This window comes from Megalops cyprinoides, chromosome 3 (assembly GCF_013368585.1).
Source record: "Megalops cyprinoides isolate fMegCyp1 chromosome 3, fMegCyp1.pri, whole genome shotgun sequence".
Taxonomy (NCBI): Eukaryota; Metazoa; Chordata; class Actinopteri; order Elopiformes; family Megalopidae; genus Megalops; species Megalops cyprinoides.
In genome coordinates, this window is record NC_050585.1 from 19522776 (window position 1) to 19538740 (window position 15965).

At 41.8% G+C, this 15965-nt stretch overlaps 1 protein-coding gene across 4 annotated transcripts; it reads right to left on the bottom strand.

Moving 5' to 3' along the window:
- Positions 1 to 186: 186 nt before the first annotated feature.
- On the bottom strand, positions 187 to 15612 carry LOC118775118 (FXYD domain-containing ion transport regulator 6-like). 4 transcript variants are annotated; one of them, XM_036524851.1, is made up of 9 exons: positions 15248 to 15612; positions 4697 to 4750; positions 4120 to 4143; positions 3534 to 3569; positions 3324 to 3398; positions 2647 to 2683; positions 2129 to 2178; positions 1697 to 1739; positions 187 to 815 (listed from the first exon to the last, which is right to left on the bottom strand). In XM_036524851.1, exons 2-8 carry the CDS (start codon positions 4743 to 4745, stop codon positions 1711 to 1713), a joined length of 300 nt encoding a protein of 99 aa, XP_036380744.1. In that variant the 5' UTR covers positions 4746 to 4750; positions 15248 to 15612; the 3' UTR covers positions 187 to 815; positions 1697 to 1710. The 4 variants fall into 4 exon arrangements, with proteins under 4 accessions (XP_036380744.1, XP_036380745.1, XP_036380743.1 ...); XM_036524852.1 differs by lacking the exon at positions 2129 to 2178; XM_036524850.1 differs by lacking the exons at positions 187 to 815; positions 1697 to 1739 and having other exon boundaries at positions 1754 to 2178; positions 4120 to 4140.
- Between the last annotated feature and the right edge of the window lie 353 nt (positions 15613 to 15965).

The window sequence follows — 15965 nt, forward strand, 5'->3', positions numbered from 1 at the left end:
CAAAGTCTATTAAAAAGACTTTGCTACTTGCTCTAAGCAGGCAATGAATGCCCTCTATACCCCATTTAGTGTGTGTGAAAGAATCCACTTTGCATGTTTCCTCATGTTACTACTTGGCCGAGGTCCATGAGAGGCTAATTTAACTGGAAGTCACTATTCTTTCCCAGACACACACACACACACACACACACACACATGCACACACACAAGTTATGATTTTAGAAGCCACAAAGTAACTTGTATGTGCATATATAGCTCCATATTGTGCTTGGTCCTGTAACTGTGGTAGTTCTGCTATGTGTTTAACAGACAACTGTGTAAAACACACCGAACACACACTGCAAATGAACACATGTACATGTAACTATATATCATGTGTGCATATACGTTGCTACACATGTGTATGATACATATGTGTATCGCCTACTTTTAAAAATAGTAAAACCGTGAGAACAAGAATAACAACAACAGTGATTTACAACATTATCATAACAACAGCAAATCATTAAGGAGGGACTCCAATAAGTAAGATGAACTGTTAAGTTATCACTGGTTAACATGGCTAACTGCAAACTGACAAATAGACACACTGACAACAGACAGACAGTCAGACAATCCACTGGTTATAGGACAGTAGAACTAGGGGTTTGTACTATTTGTATTTACAGGACACTATCCCCCGATCTGGCAAACCCTCTGTGCAATGCACCCACACACACACACCAAGATTCGCGACCCCCACCCCCAATCCACACTAGCCATGGACTGTCCTCTTCTTCAGTGGTGGTGAACAGCAGCAATCCGGTGTATTCATTCTGGGATTGAAGAGATGAACATAGAATAGGATGGAGAGAAAGAGAAAATTTGCTTAAGTATTTATTATTTATTTATTAATCTGACCTACACACCTACATAATAAATGCATTCAACAGCATTAGGGAATTTGCTGCAAGGATACTGAATCTTTACCATCCTCTAAATGTACAGCCATTGTGGGAAACAATGCCACAAGGGGAGAAAAAGCTATCACAGCTTTAAACTACCAAGTTTACCATTTACCATCATGTACCATTTACAGACACAAGGTTCATATCACCAGATGTTTGTATCACCACAACGCCTTTGTCACTGAGTTTATGTCATTGCAAAAGGCTGAAGTGCCACGGCTTTATCTTCTCTTCTTAAATCATGATCCATTTTTTGGCTTTTGAGTCTGCTCTATAAATATTTTCTTAATTTATTATCATGCTATATTACTTTGTACTTGAATTCAAATTCCCCCTTTGGACAGAAAACAGTGAACAAGCAAAGCACAGTAAATCATTCTATTAGGGCTCTCTTTCTCTAACCTAAAGGTATGAAAAGAAACTGGGAAAATGAGAGAGACTGAAGGGATATACAAATCATTCCTCCTTTATCTGCAGAAAATTCACACCCTTTTGGGTAACACTGAAATCATTAACAGCTTCATAATACATTTTAAGAAATGTTGATGTTTAATAAATATTAGTAAATGTAATATTAAGAAGGATAGAGTCACCAGATAAATTCATCACAAGGTTACCGTAGGTACCTTGATTGATCCTGTAAATATTGGTATACTCAGTCACAAAATGCACACATGTACCATTTTAATAATTCAAGGCCACTTGTTAAACAAATGAGTTTTGAAGGAAACAGACTGTGATGCTCTCACCTGGGACAGGTGCTTCAGTTCTCAGCTTTGGGTTCTTCCTTCACTGAGAGGCGAGAGAAATAGGAAGTAGGAAGAGAAAGAGCAACACAGAGAATGAGAACATTTGTTTTCTTCTACAATTGGGAGCTGGACAATTTCAGAAGGGTTTAGCCAAGCCGTAGGCAGCGGTGGGTAATTGGATGTGGTTAGCTTCTGCAGGTTTTTTTAGACATGCAAATGTACTGCTGTCATTCTACACTCCAAGGCAAGACAAGAAAGACTCATTCTTTAAATACAAGTGCACACAGCAACCCAAGAGCTGGGATTCAAAGTGGACTTGCCCAGAGAAAATCCAAATGGAAAATGAACTGCCTGTGGTCCAAGCGCAGCAGAAGAGGGGAGGGGGGATGGGATGGTGGCTGGCATGTAAGACGCAATGCAAAGCGCTCTTACCCTTGGAAACAATCAGGTTCTCGGCTTGAGCCTCCTCATCCCCAGGAGCACTGGTGGAGAGTTGGGGGGGGGGGGGGGGTTATGTAAGGTGAACTGTGTCACGGTTTTGGTCTTAACCCTTTCGTACGTGACTTATTTTATGCTATTTAGTGCGCATGTTACGTTACATGGTTTGTTATGCTTTCATTAGCGTTATTAAGCTTCTCACAGTTTTCACTGCCACATTTGCTATACTTTGTAACATTAAATCACTGTTTCCTCGAAGCTAACATTAGCTAGAATTTTTCCAATCTAGTGTTCTAATCATACCGGTTTAACCGTATGCACAAAAGGGCTAATCACACCAGCGTGACTGTACGCACGAAAGGGTTAAAGATAATTACCTGCATTAATATTTATATATCACATTCTCTCACACAAACACATATGTCACTACTTCTCTCCCTCTCTCTCTCTCTGCCTCTCTCTCACACACACACAAACACCCACACTCACAAAAAAGCAGAGACATCAGTTACCTTGGCTTCTGGTTGAAACTGCAGCGACAGTTTCGGCCTGAAAATGACACACAGATGGACATGCGTAAACATCAGATACACACAAATCGTATATTCCCTTAACTGTACATATAAGTGTACCTGTAGCTGTGTGTTGTGTGTGTATGTCTGTGTAGGTGTATTGTTTAGCAGAAGTGCTTTGCATTTGTATTTATTTATCTGTAGATCTGTCTGTCTGTCAGTCTGTCTGCATCGGTGTGGTGCAGTAATGACATGTTACCACTACAGGTCAAGGCTGAATCAAAAGAAAAAAGGTCTGCAGTTTATGACTGCAGTTACTAGTCCTATTGTAGATGGTAGAAACAGTACTTAAGCATGGCCTCCTCATTCACTCACAGAATATAACCCTGAAAACTCAAAATTTGAGTGTGGTATAGTGTAGTTTAGAGTGTAGTGCCCTGGTGAAAGGTGAAATTATCAGGTATCCTGAAAACTCAGTGTTCTGTATCAACACATTTATATCTGACACCTTAAATTTGGAAATGGTACCTAAACTGCGGATTTATTTATTTTTGAGGCTACCTTTTCCAGTTTCATGGATGGTGTACTGTAAGGTAAATGAAGGGTTTTGGTGTATTCTGTGGCATGAGGTTTTGCACGTTCAACAGTATGAGGGTGCAAACATTCCCAGGACTCACTGAGTATGAGGAGGACCCCCAGCAAGAAGAGCACCACGGCGAAAACCAGTCCCCCGATCCGCAGGGTCTGATAGTCTGGGCAGACAGACAGAAAAACATTTACCCTTCCTCCCCCCTTACCATGGTCACCTCCCAAAATACGCGCAAGATCCTGAAACGCATATGATCACATCACCAAGAATGCCAGCCGTGTGGAGCTGGGCCTCTTACCATAGTGAAATGGGTCCACCTCCTTCGCCTTGCCATCTACACAGGGGAGGGAGACAGCATGAGAGTCCACCGTAACCATGACCACAGTAACCACGTCAACAGTGTGAGTTCTCCCCGTGTGTGCATATGCTATAGGAGTTATTCCGTTTAACACGTCATTTACATGTCCTCCTCACCTTTTCTCTTCTGGTAGAATCCTTCCTTTTCTTTCTTCACCTACTCTTACTGTATTTTGATGTTATTTTATAGTGTTTTATTTTAAAATGGCTCCTATCCAAAATTTGACATTTGATGTACTACAGGCCAATACTGTAAAAGTAAACAGCACTAAATATAGACACTACCTGTTGTATTCTTCTTTATCTATGCATGTATTGTAGAATCCGTTATAAAATTATATATAGTAGAAAATATTTAATAATGTACACTTAAAATTGCATAAATGAAAATGTTGGTGATTGATACACTTTGAAACAAATACATTATATTTGGTACATAGAAAAACTCTTAATGTTTCTTAAAACTCTTAATTTCATTTTATATTTATAATATATATTTATTTTATGGTCATTATAATTTTTCTCACCTTCATCGCTGGATTCAGCCACTGCTGAAACAGAAATAGAAAGAGAGGGAGAAATAATGGGACAGAGTCAGTGACGCTGCTGAAGAAAACACTTATCACTGCAAAGGGCTCCAATGCCATCAGCCAAGTTACAGGTCAGCAGGGCACATGGCATAGCTATACAGCACCTTCAAGGAGACACCCCCATTATGGGTTGTATCGACTAAGAGGGGCCACATGACACGAGGGAAAGGAAAAAAAGGGAGACAAGAAAAGATGATGAAACAAGAAAAGTTTACACATCACATGGCACAGTGGACTAAACAGCCCAGTTCCATAAAATGAGCTCTCAGTCAGCACTGGTAACACTATCAGGCATACAGCATTATGCGCATATGAAAGTGCTGACATTATTTAGGAAATTCTGTTTTCTTTCCTCACTCTGCAGGGGATTATGTGGATCCCATGGCAACAAAAACGTCAATTACATTCATTCAAATACCCACCCATGGGGTGTAACACATCCCCCCTAACAACTCTACCTACTCTCTCAGCTAGTGTTTGGGGGGGCAGGGGGCAGGGGATACCCGGTACTTACCAGCTACGTAAACTAAGAATGTAGAGAAGAAGAGCAGAATGGTTTCCATGGCAACTGCAGAGCGAGAGAGGGAGAGAGACAGAGAGAGAGAATGAGAGATTCATTTTGGTGGCCTAGGAACTTACCAAGCACACACTGACACACATGCACACACACATAAACATACACACAGACATGCACATACTGTAGGGTCATAATCATGAACTAGGTTACATAAACAGAAGATGGAGAGATGAAGAGATGCATTCTTTTTACAAAACCATCCCACAAAAAGGTAATATGTTAAAATATGAAAATTGTGTAAGGAATACGATTCTCCCATATACTGCATATTTTAGAAATTTCACTTGGTAGTGTATTGTCCACTGTGTTGTGAAATTATATATGCTGTAAAATGCATTTTATTTTGAATTTCATTTTTAGCATACCCATATATACTGTATTGATTTCAATACGGGCTGTTGCTTCATAGTAAAGATCCCTAAAGTTTGTTTCAAACTCCTGCGGGTAAATTTGTAACCTATTTTATACACAAAATTTAAGTGGGCAACTCCTGTTTGAAAAGGAGGAAAATGATTGGGTTATCCCTATTTTGTGTCACAAAAAACACACAACAATCAGTTCACTTTTCATTTATATCAAGATAATTTCATTAATTTCAAGATCATTTCTGACCCACTGAACCCCCAAAAACATGGTAATGCACATCCTCCACAGACTGTGATTAGTCACAGATAAAACCTTTCATATTTCAAGACATCAGCTTCATGCCAGATATGTCCTTCCTCAAGGACTATCACTGTCATTCATGGTGTGATAGCCCCAGTCAGATTGACCAACGCAAACACAGGAGGCGTAACCATGACAGACAGGTGGTTAACCCCCAGACAATGTATTTTCACCCCAACAATAAACGCTGTCACCTGCGCTTCGTCCTTGGATTTCCAAGGCATCATTTCACCTTGTTCTCATTCTCCATCTGACATTGATGCTCATCAGCTGTCCTTTAAATCTCAGATCAATAGCCCATGCATCCACAAAGGGGTGTTTGATTACACCTGGGTGTGCAAGTGCGTGAAGGCTCAGTCGCGTGACTCTAAAGGCAGGAGAAGTGAAGGAGCAGAGCTTCAGCTAAAGCAAGGTGACATGAAGGCACATGGGTCTGCATTTCCCTGCCTTTTGTGATCAACCCAACAAACGCTTGTCAGTGGACTTGATTGTCCTCTTCTTGACCTTCCCAGTCCCTCCTTTCCCCCACAACACGGAAAGCTCCAGCAGGTCTCTCTCGTGTAGACTGAGGGAACCAAACCCAGCATAGAAAAACTTGACTAAAAATAAAACACACCACTGTCCCTGTGGTGGCCCTTTTGCAGCCCTACTATACACATAATTACTACACAGTACACAATTTGTGACTAGTTGTGGGAGGGCAAAGCTTCACAAACCCCATGATACTGTGCCAAGTGCTGTCAATCACTGACTTATTTGGACAAAGGGAATTTTGATTTTGGTTCCACAGAATAGCCGTGTGATTGGTTCAAATCAGCAAGACACTGATGACACATGATGGCTCCACCCATTTCAGGTCTCATGAAGCCTCATTCACCCATTACTAATTCTGACTGCTGCTGTGCAGTTTCGAACGGGTCCTATATTGTTTGATAAAGCAATATTAAGGGAACACTCTGTGTTAGCTGAGAGCAGACAGGCTATGTCTGGTGTCCTTTTGAAAACTTCACATTGAAACATTCCCAACAGAATTAAGACAACCTTGGTTCTTTCCCTCCATCTAGCCACATCAAGGTCACAGAAGTACCAGCAGGAATGATCAGGAAGCTGATATTTTTAGCACATAAACAATATCCCTGTAGAAATGTCTGAGCAGACTATTACAAGAAGTGCAAAACAAAAAAGTCCATATGCACGTACTCTGTTAGTCCCTGTTTTCTTTCAAAAAATCCCCATATTAATTTTGATTGAAAACAGAAGGCTGGTGCACAGCCTTCCTGAGTAGCAGTGTCAGATTGTTATGATTTGGCAAGTCAAAACTTTGGGGGTATAACACCCCCATAAGGATAGCGCAGGTATCACAACATAGTTTGTAATCTTTCAACATTAATCAAGACCTGTTTTTTTCCCTGGATCTACCATTAAAGTGTCTCTACGGACCTTATTAGGAAAATATAGGAGTTAATTTCAGGCCAGCAAGGAATAAATCTAACTTATAAGAGGTAATCTGTTAGTGACTTGAGAGAAAAATGAATGCAACATCCAATGTGGGACAGAATGCAACATTGAGTTAGGTCTAATTTTTGATACCCATCCCCCACCCACACAAATTCCGGCCAGCACTTCCTGGAATTTAATTTCCACATCCATCTCCCTTTCTGTCACTCTTAACGGTGTATCATTTTCTCTGTGGCTACGTGCAGAGACAGAGAGAGGGAAATGCCACTGCTGCTCTAGGAATCAGGTCCTGCCTGGGCAATCCTGTCCCATTACTATAATGGGCCTAATTCCACGATGATGGAAAAGGGTTTGTGCCACCTTCCCTTAGCCTGCCCTTCTGTGCCAATCAGGCCTTCCCCATGGACAGGAGCACAGTGAACCAATGAACAAGTGTCAAGGCTGCAACTATCAGATGCAGTACCAGGACTGTAAGACATGTTCACACATGCACACAAAAACAGTATACACACACACACACACAATTCACAGACACACATAAACACCTGTGAGACACAAAGGAGACAGTATTGTCCATTGCATACTGTAAGGTCAACTTCAGGGGATAAACATCGGTTCCATGAAATAGTCAACTGGCAAGATATAAGACAGCATAACTGGTACCATTATATGGGGGTTAAAACTTATACACTAATAGGTGGGCTTTGATATCCCATAATACTATAATATGAATTACCATGACCTGAGAGGTTTGGTGAAACAGCGTAAATACTCCTTTGCTCTGTAGGACTGGACTGTCCTAGTTGTTCACATGCACAGAGTGTCCCATCTCTCTGTGGTGTCACAAGCCATAAACTCAATCTGTGCGTGCTGAAGTCTGGGGCTCGGGCTTCGTTCATTCTTGACATTATTTGGCGCACCATCCCTGCACTGAGAAAGCAATCAAACGCTGTGGCAGCCAGCAAAGAAAGTAATCATTGGCGAGGCCCGTCATGTCGTTCCAGAGGACAGCTAGAGACAGAGGAGACGACCTGTTCCTGCCATCCCAAAAGAAGCCAGAAAAGCCCAGAAATAGCCACATGCTAAGTGTCTCAATTTTCATATCTATGCCTTTCTGCTGCGTCCTTATGAATTGCTCTGTGTGAGATTTGCGAGTGTGAATGTGGTTCCTGAGACGCCAATGTAGAACTCCATCTTCCTCTCCTGTCTGCATTCTCTCTCCTACACCAGACTGTCCTCAATGCACTGAAGCCAGAGTCACAGACCTCTCAGACCCTTCCATCTCTCTCAGTCTGCAACTCTGATGTTGAGCAAATGCATCTGATGGCAGAAACCTTCCATATGCCCAGGGGTGGAACCAATGGCTCATTTCAGAGGGGGCGAGGACCTGTAGTGGGCCCTTATACAGCCTCTTACAGGCTGTATGGAGATCCAAGGGGAAACTTACAGAGTTTGTACACTTACACAGGGATACTGGACAGCGAGTAAAGTTTTCTGTAAATTTATTGTGTCTCTGCTCAATCAAAATAAATATCGCCGTGAAAAACTTAGCTAGGGGTCGGTCAAAACCATTACCCCCTCAGTCTGAATTTTTATTTTTTTGCCGCAATCAAGACACACAAACAAACTTTATTCAAAATATCCAACTAAACAACGAAAATGCATGTTCAGTCAGGCAGATTGGGCCCCTTAGTAACTGGAAGAACTGTGGGCCCAGGGCAGCCCCTCTGCCCACCCACCCACCCCCCTTGCTCCATTACAGCATATGCCCCTTTAATATGATGTTCAATAAATATTGATAGTTGAGAGAGTGGGGACTGAATGTGGGTTATTTGGTTGCTGCTACTTTGGCATGAGGTTTATGTCCTCTCTGTGCCCGTGCACATGCATGCCATCACAAGTAGCCATATATCTAAATCAGCTGTCAGTCACTGTTTTCTGTCCCTTAACCTGGGAATAATGTTAGTTAACAGTATCAGACATCATACGATCACCCAGTTATGTTCCAATATGGACATTTCCCCTGATGCTCCTCCCCCCTACAGCACTGTAGAGGCTGGGAGTGGAGTCAGGCCCATGCTTAGCTGGTGAGTGCAGCATTTGTGGGACATGTCAGGGTGCCAAGGTGTGTGTCTGAGCAATGAAGGGTGGTTATATTCATCGTCTGCATACTTGTAAGCACATACAAGAAAACTACTGAAAGTGTCCCAAGACAAGAAACAAATCTTTCCAAACATATCAATAAATCAGTATCTGAGAAAATAAATATATGACAAATAATTACGAGTCTTAAAGATAAGTCTTAAAAATAAAGTAAAATGGGCAAATGGACTGTGTGTGAGGGTGGGTACTGAAAAGCTTTACGAGTCTGTGTTGCTACATGTGCTAAAGATTACTCTCACCTCTGCCTGCATGGGGCCTGGCAACAGATGGCCCCACCCTCAATAAGTATACCTATCTCTCCACCTGTTACCTGGCAACATCATTCATCCCACCCCTCACTAGCAGGTGCCACCTGTAATCCCTGGATAGGATATCCGGGCCTCTTAGGGGTATGTGTGTGTGTTTGCATGCATGTGTGTGCAACTGTGCTTTTGTGTACATTGTGTGTGTGTGTGTGTGTGTGTGTGTGTGTGTGTGGTTGGGTGTGTGTGTGTCTGTGTGTGTGTGTGTATATATATATATATATATATATATATATATATATATACGTATGTGTGTGTCTATGCATGTCCATTACGTATGCGTGTGTGTATGTGTGTACGATACATGTATGCCACTGGTGCGTCACAGTGCTATCTCTGACTAAGATGCCTGTAGAGATGGCGTCTGTTCCACATGCAGCTTGGAGGCAGGCACGTCAGAGCCTCATGTTGTCCCACAGGACTTCATGGGTGGAGGCTGGCATGCATTTAGCCGTGTGCTATTAGGTGTTACTGAACGCGGGCTGGCACACCAGAAGGTCACAGAGTGTCACAGACTGAGACAAAGACTTTGACATTTGTCCCCTACTTTCATTCCCTTGTTCCTGATTAGTTTTTGCCTTGTATTCCTCTCTCTTTTTCCTGTAGTTGTTGTTTTCATTCAGCTGCCTCTCTCTCTTTCTCATCTATGCTCCTCCCTTCCACTCACTCTCCCTCTATCTCTCTCTCCCCTTCCCTTTGGGGTTATCGCTCTCTGTTAGATCAGCTCACAGCAGAGTCAAACACAAACACTGTGAACAGGTTCCCACAAGGGCAAGTAATCCAGTGTGTCCGCTGTAATTGGACAACAGCATATTTTGAGTTTAATCCTATAATCAATTACATTGTGTGTGTATGAAAGGAGACGCATACACATGTGTCCAACTGAAGTGAATGTTCCTGTGTGTGCATGTGCACTTGTGTGTGTGTGTATGTGTGTGTAGTGAATGGATGCACATCCATAGCTATATCACCACAATGAAAAAAATAACCGACTGGCTAACAGATGGTGGGTAGCTCTTTCAGAAGTTATTTAGTTATAACCAAAAACAAACCAAACAAAAAAGAAACGTGAGTATATAACACTCAGCTAACAAATACTGTGTGACCTACAGACATTAAGAAAACAAATGACTTCTTTTTTCACAAAATGTGAATTTCCCAAAGGCCACGTGAAAAGCATTAACTTGATTAAGAGTTCCCTTCCTGGATCCTTCACTTGTCCTCATTTCCTATAAAAGTAAATTATAGTGAAATACGAACTATATCGGACAACACGTTACGTTTAACTAGGACAACATATGGGTTACCGTTCCAATTTATGAAGCATGCCACATCCTTCCAACCACAGCCGCTGAAGTGACTGCTCGATATCTCACTCCCCTCTTCCCTGCTCCCAACTTCTGCTCACAACTTTGCGGGAGGTCACATCAGTCCTTGATTCTGTCACACTGGGGCAGTGAGAGCAGACAGAGCTTGACATTTCAGCGATGCTCACCACCAAAGTCAACCTTCAAACAAATGCCAATGATTCTCCACACAGGAGACTGAGGCGCTTTGCGCAAAACATCCATTTTTTTTTACAGAGAGCACTGAGCGGACAAGTTCTCAGAGTGATTTGGAGGAGTTGTCCTTGAAATAGACTTGTGCCTTAGTTTCAGATAGTTCAGGGTTTCTGCCTTGTGCTGCCCAAGCCCCAGTGACTGATTTAGTTGTTCCCCCCCATGCTCATGCATTTTACAGTTCTATACCAGAATGTCTGGGTGCCAGTGCAGGATGATCTGAAGGTTAAGTAACCATAACAACAAAATACATAGCGGACAACATGCGAGATACAAGGGCACCTTCTCCCAAAGTACCAAGATGTAGCCATAGCAACTGTTTCTGTCGCGTGACTAGGCGCTAAAAGCCCCCAAATGGCCTGGGGGGGAAATTTGGCTAGGGGTGGGATGAAGGGGATAGGGAAGGAGGACAAGAGGGAGAGACGGAGAGACAGAGAGAGAGAGAGAGAAAGAGAGAGAGAGAGAGAGATGGACAGATAAGAAGGAAGGGAAGATTTGGGGGAGGTAGGATATACTTAGCAGGCATGAAGTGCAAAGAAGAATCAGATCATGGGTACCAGCTCGTGTTGACCTGAGCTAAATGGTAACCGTGAGCAACGATGCATTCACCTTAACCTACATGCTGTATGAAACTGTCCATTACATAGCCTTGTCCTCGTCTTCCCAAGAGATCTGAGGAATAAGGAATGTGATGCGATAAACAAGGGATTCATATGTATCTTTACATGTGAATCCTTTGTTTATGAGAGAGCATGGACTGGGAGAACCGCCTGCCGTGAAAATTCCAAACCGCAAATTGCAAAAATACGCTAACAGCAAGGGTATTGCAAGGTGCTTTAAGAAAAGATTCTGTGGGGAGAAAAGCAGCGTAACATTTGCAGCAAATGGCTGCGCTCCTCTCCAGCATAATAAAGGAAATATATCTGCTTCCTCTCAGCTCTACCAAAGTGCATGAAAGACAAAAAACACAGGCTGCAAATTTCAGAAACTCTTAGAGAGTGGTGGATCATTTAAAATCTCTGTTTATTTAAAACAAAGTAACCAAGAGGCAATATCCAAACAATGAAGCTGCTGCCATCCCTCTGTAACCAGTGGGAACGTCGGCTGTAGATCACGTGACATTCAACCAATGGCATGCGCCATCCAGGCCAGGGAGGAAGGAAGGTGTAGGAATGCGTGTCAGTCCAGCTCCACCCCATCTGATGTGTAGACTTTCAATAAATATTTTAAACATTTCTATGTGTTTGTTGTATCAATTTAGTATAGCTCTGTTCATTGCTCCAGTTATTTTTTAACAAAAATTTCTTTCTCAAAAAAATCACCACTAAATCAATGTTAATAGTCGTCCTAATAATAATAAGTAATGTCCTAAATGCTTAATATGCATGGACATATGGTTCATCTTTGAAATGATCTCCAAATGGTTAAGGTGTTGCTTAAGGCTATATAAAAGCAGAATTTATATCAACGTTACATAACGACCGACATTGACACAATATTAACATTCCACTTTATGAATGCAAGGATGACATTAATTCAATTTTAAAAAAAGTTGAAGAAACAACAAGTCTATAGACCAATCACCATTATTTCCATGTAGGTATGTTTTCATATGGGAAAAAACATTCCGTCTTCATATTATTGAAACAAAAGCAGCCCAATCTAAAACTAATTCGCTGTGTTTGTCATTCTCTGGATATAGTTGCAAACAGGGCTATGATGCTTCTCCCTAGCAACTTAGAGTACACGATAAGAGAAATGATGTAGTGTGTCCGCTGAAATTAATCTCACCTAGCTTTACCCGTTGGTTAGCGATAGTCGACTTCATAGATAGGATTTTAGATCAACAAGACGCACTAAAGCTACACTTCAATTTAGTATCCAAAGCAGAACACTGCTACTCAGCTAGGCCATTGAATGAAATGTATAGCGACCAATCACACATCCTTTACATGAACTTTCTTCGGCCCATTTTGATGGAAATCAAAACAGTGAATAAGTTCTTCCAGCTAGAGACAGGGGATTCACTGGGTGTGTTTCGTGACCTTAAAAGACTGTATGTGTATACATTGAGGAGAGTCATAAAGCCCAACGTGTTGCGAGTCAACAGCGACAGTCGTCTCAGAGAACTTGATTTAAAAGCATCCAGCATCTACCTCTCACCCCAAGACGCAGAACTGGGTACCACATTTCAAGAGCAGCTGAAATCAAGTGCATTAGTGCCTGAAGTAAACGAAAGAATCTCCGTGTGGTGTTTCTCCTTTATTAAAGAATTGTTGGTGCAATTTCAAATGCGCTTACCTGCATCACTGGAAATGTTGCGAAAACTAGAGCTGCTTTCCCCAAAGTCTGTAATGTCTACCATAAACAGACCAGGAGTTAGACAGCTGTCTATTGAATTTTTCTCATGTCCAGTCTACACCTTAGAGTGTCAGTGGAGAAATGTCGCATCAGCAGGCTTCTCAAGTGATTAGACCATCGACGCATTTTGGTTGAAGGTTGAAGCCTTCAAAGATGCTGAGGGAAATCAGTGTTTTGAACAGTTAGCACTGGGTGTCATCAGATTTCTGACTCTGCCGATATCCAACGCTCATGTAGAGAGAGCATTCTCCCAGGTGACACTGCTGAAGGATGACACAAGGAACCGCATGGGACTGCCACTCGTCTAGTCTCACGGATGTGCGCTCTGGGCTAAACAGGAATGGATGGACATCTACTTTCAAACCTCCCCGGCAGTTGGTGGGGAGCTTTGATTTTTCGATGTATTAGCAGCTCTTCTGGCTTGCACAGTGACTGTACATAGTTATCACGCCATTCTGTTGCACAGCTGGAGTTCAGTGTTTTGCCTAGACTCTAAAGTTTTGGATATGTAGGCCTACAAGTCCACAGGAAAAGTCAGCGCTGGATTCTGTGTTTAAGGTTAGACCATTTTCATGTAGGCCTATTATTTCTGGTTTAATTGACTGTGGGTGACATATTGAGACGGGGAAGGGGAGAATTTGGTCTGAATAGATTTGATTATTAATTACTCTGTTCTGTTTGACTAATTAGGCTAAATCCGGGAAAAAATTGTGGGGTTCTGTTGAGCAATTTGTGCCAGTCTGTGATTGTGATGTGATTTTCATTTGGCTGATTGGCATGATTTTTAATGCATAGCCTACTATTAATAAAGCAATATAATAATAATAATAATATATTTCATGTATTCTCAAAGACATTCTATTTAAAACAAAGTTGGAACTGTCTTGCAATCTTCATAGATTAAATGGTTTCCTGTTAGCTAAATCTTTATTGGGCGTTTTTTTTTTGTTGTTGAAGTGGATGGGTTTTCAGACGTCATTGGGAGGAAAAACTGTCAGTCCAATCTGGCAACACTGCGCGCGACTCCTCCCCCTTCACTCTCCTACCTGTAGATTCTCATGACCGTTATTTTAACGGCTCTGCAAAGATGATAGTTCAAGCGATTCAGACATTAGCATTAGCCAAGCAATCGATCATCAGACACACTACTTGGTATTTCTGTGCACGTATTAGGTCGATTTGATTGACAACAATCACGTTTACTGAAGTAACGAACGGCCGGCGGACTCTTACGTCATCATGCCGTTACAGTATCACACAAAACGAAATACCACAATGGCAGTCTAACTTATTACGAAAACAAGACTGACTGCTCGTGAAAACTGTTGCATATTGACTCGGATACTCCCGCATACTCCCCGTTGGGCACGCTCTTCTCAGTATTACAATGCAGTATCAACAGATTCATAATTCAAATTACAACAAAAGACGATAACGGCATAACGCAACTGAAAATTAAGGATGCAGAAATTTTCTGACCCCACACTGAATAGCTAAGTAAGTGCGCAGCCACCAGTAGCGGACTTACATGTTCATACGATGACACATATACATTTCAAACGAAAAGGCTGATTATATCAGCACCAGTGTGCATATCCTGTGAGAAAAGTGTCAAATAATTCTGAACTTTTAAATAAATTATGCAAGAACCAATGCGTGGCATGCTATTTACAACATGGCCGTAATTTACCTCAGGCACTGACTTAGATTAAATAAAAAATATTGATGAAGCTCAGAAATATTGTCTGACTGATTACGTTTCCAAATCCAATAACACATTTTCTCTCACCCATCAGACTTGAGGATTCTTCTCCGTCAGTGTCTATAAACCCCCATATCTCTGCCAGACAGGCGCACGTAGTGAGAAACGCAACAGCAACGCTCTTACGATTTCGTAGCTTTTACAACAGAGATGCAATAGCAAACTTTTCAGCCATAAATTAAACCATAATATACACAACACCGAGGCGTTCTCTTACCTGTATTGTCCGTTCCGTGCTCTGCTAGGTATACAAACAAATTAGATGTCTTGAAAATAAAATATAATATTGGCTTTATTTTCCTTTAACTCCCGTGTGTGCACATACGGTAATTCTACCTCGTATACTATCCACACCCTGTTAGGAAGTTCAGTTTCTCGGATGGGGTCTTTCTTTGCAGTAGCAACGGCCAACACACGTGGGAACTCGAAAACACAAATAAAATGAATCCTTCTTTTGCTCTAGATTAGGTGGTTCCCACTTGTTTAGCCTTTCCAAAGGTCTCCTCTCCACAGCGCACCCGTCGTTTGCTTTTATGTCTCTCTACCTCGCCCTCTATCTGACTCCGTATGTCACGCTCACGTTCTCTTAACGCACGCCCCGCTGACTTTATTGAATCAAGGGGTCGGGGCTAGATGCAATGCAACGGGAATCCATCCATAATTATATTTATGATATAAAACTGTGATTTCTATTATTCAGTCATGATGATGATAATGATGATGATGATGACGATGGCGACGATATTCATACTTGTTATTATTAACAATAATAATCATACCGATCGTTATCATAGCGCCGTTTTCTTCATTATCATCATAACAATACAACTGTAAATGTATGTCTCAGCCATGATGTGGTCCAGCCACAGACATTTGGTTCTACAAAGAGTGTTTGCTCATGGGTATATCATAATTGAGTGCATGGGTTGCATTTC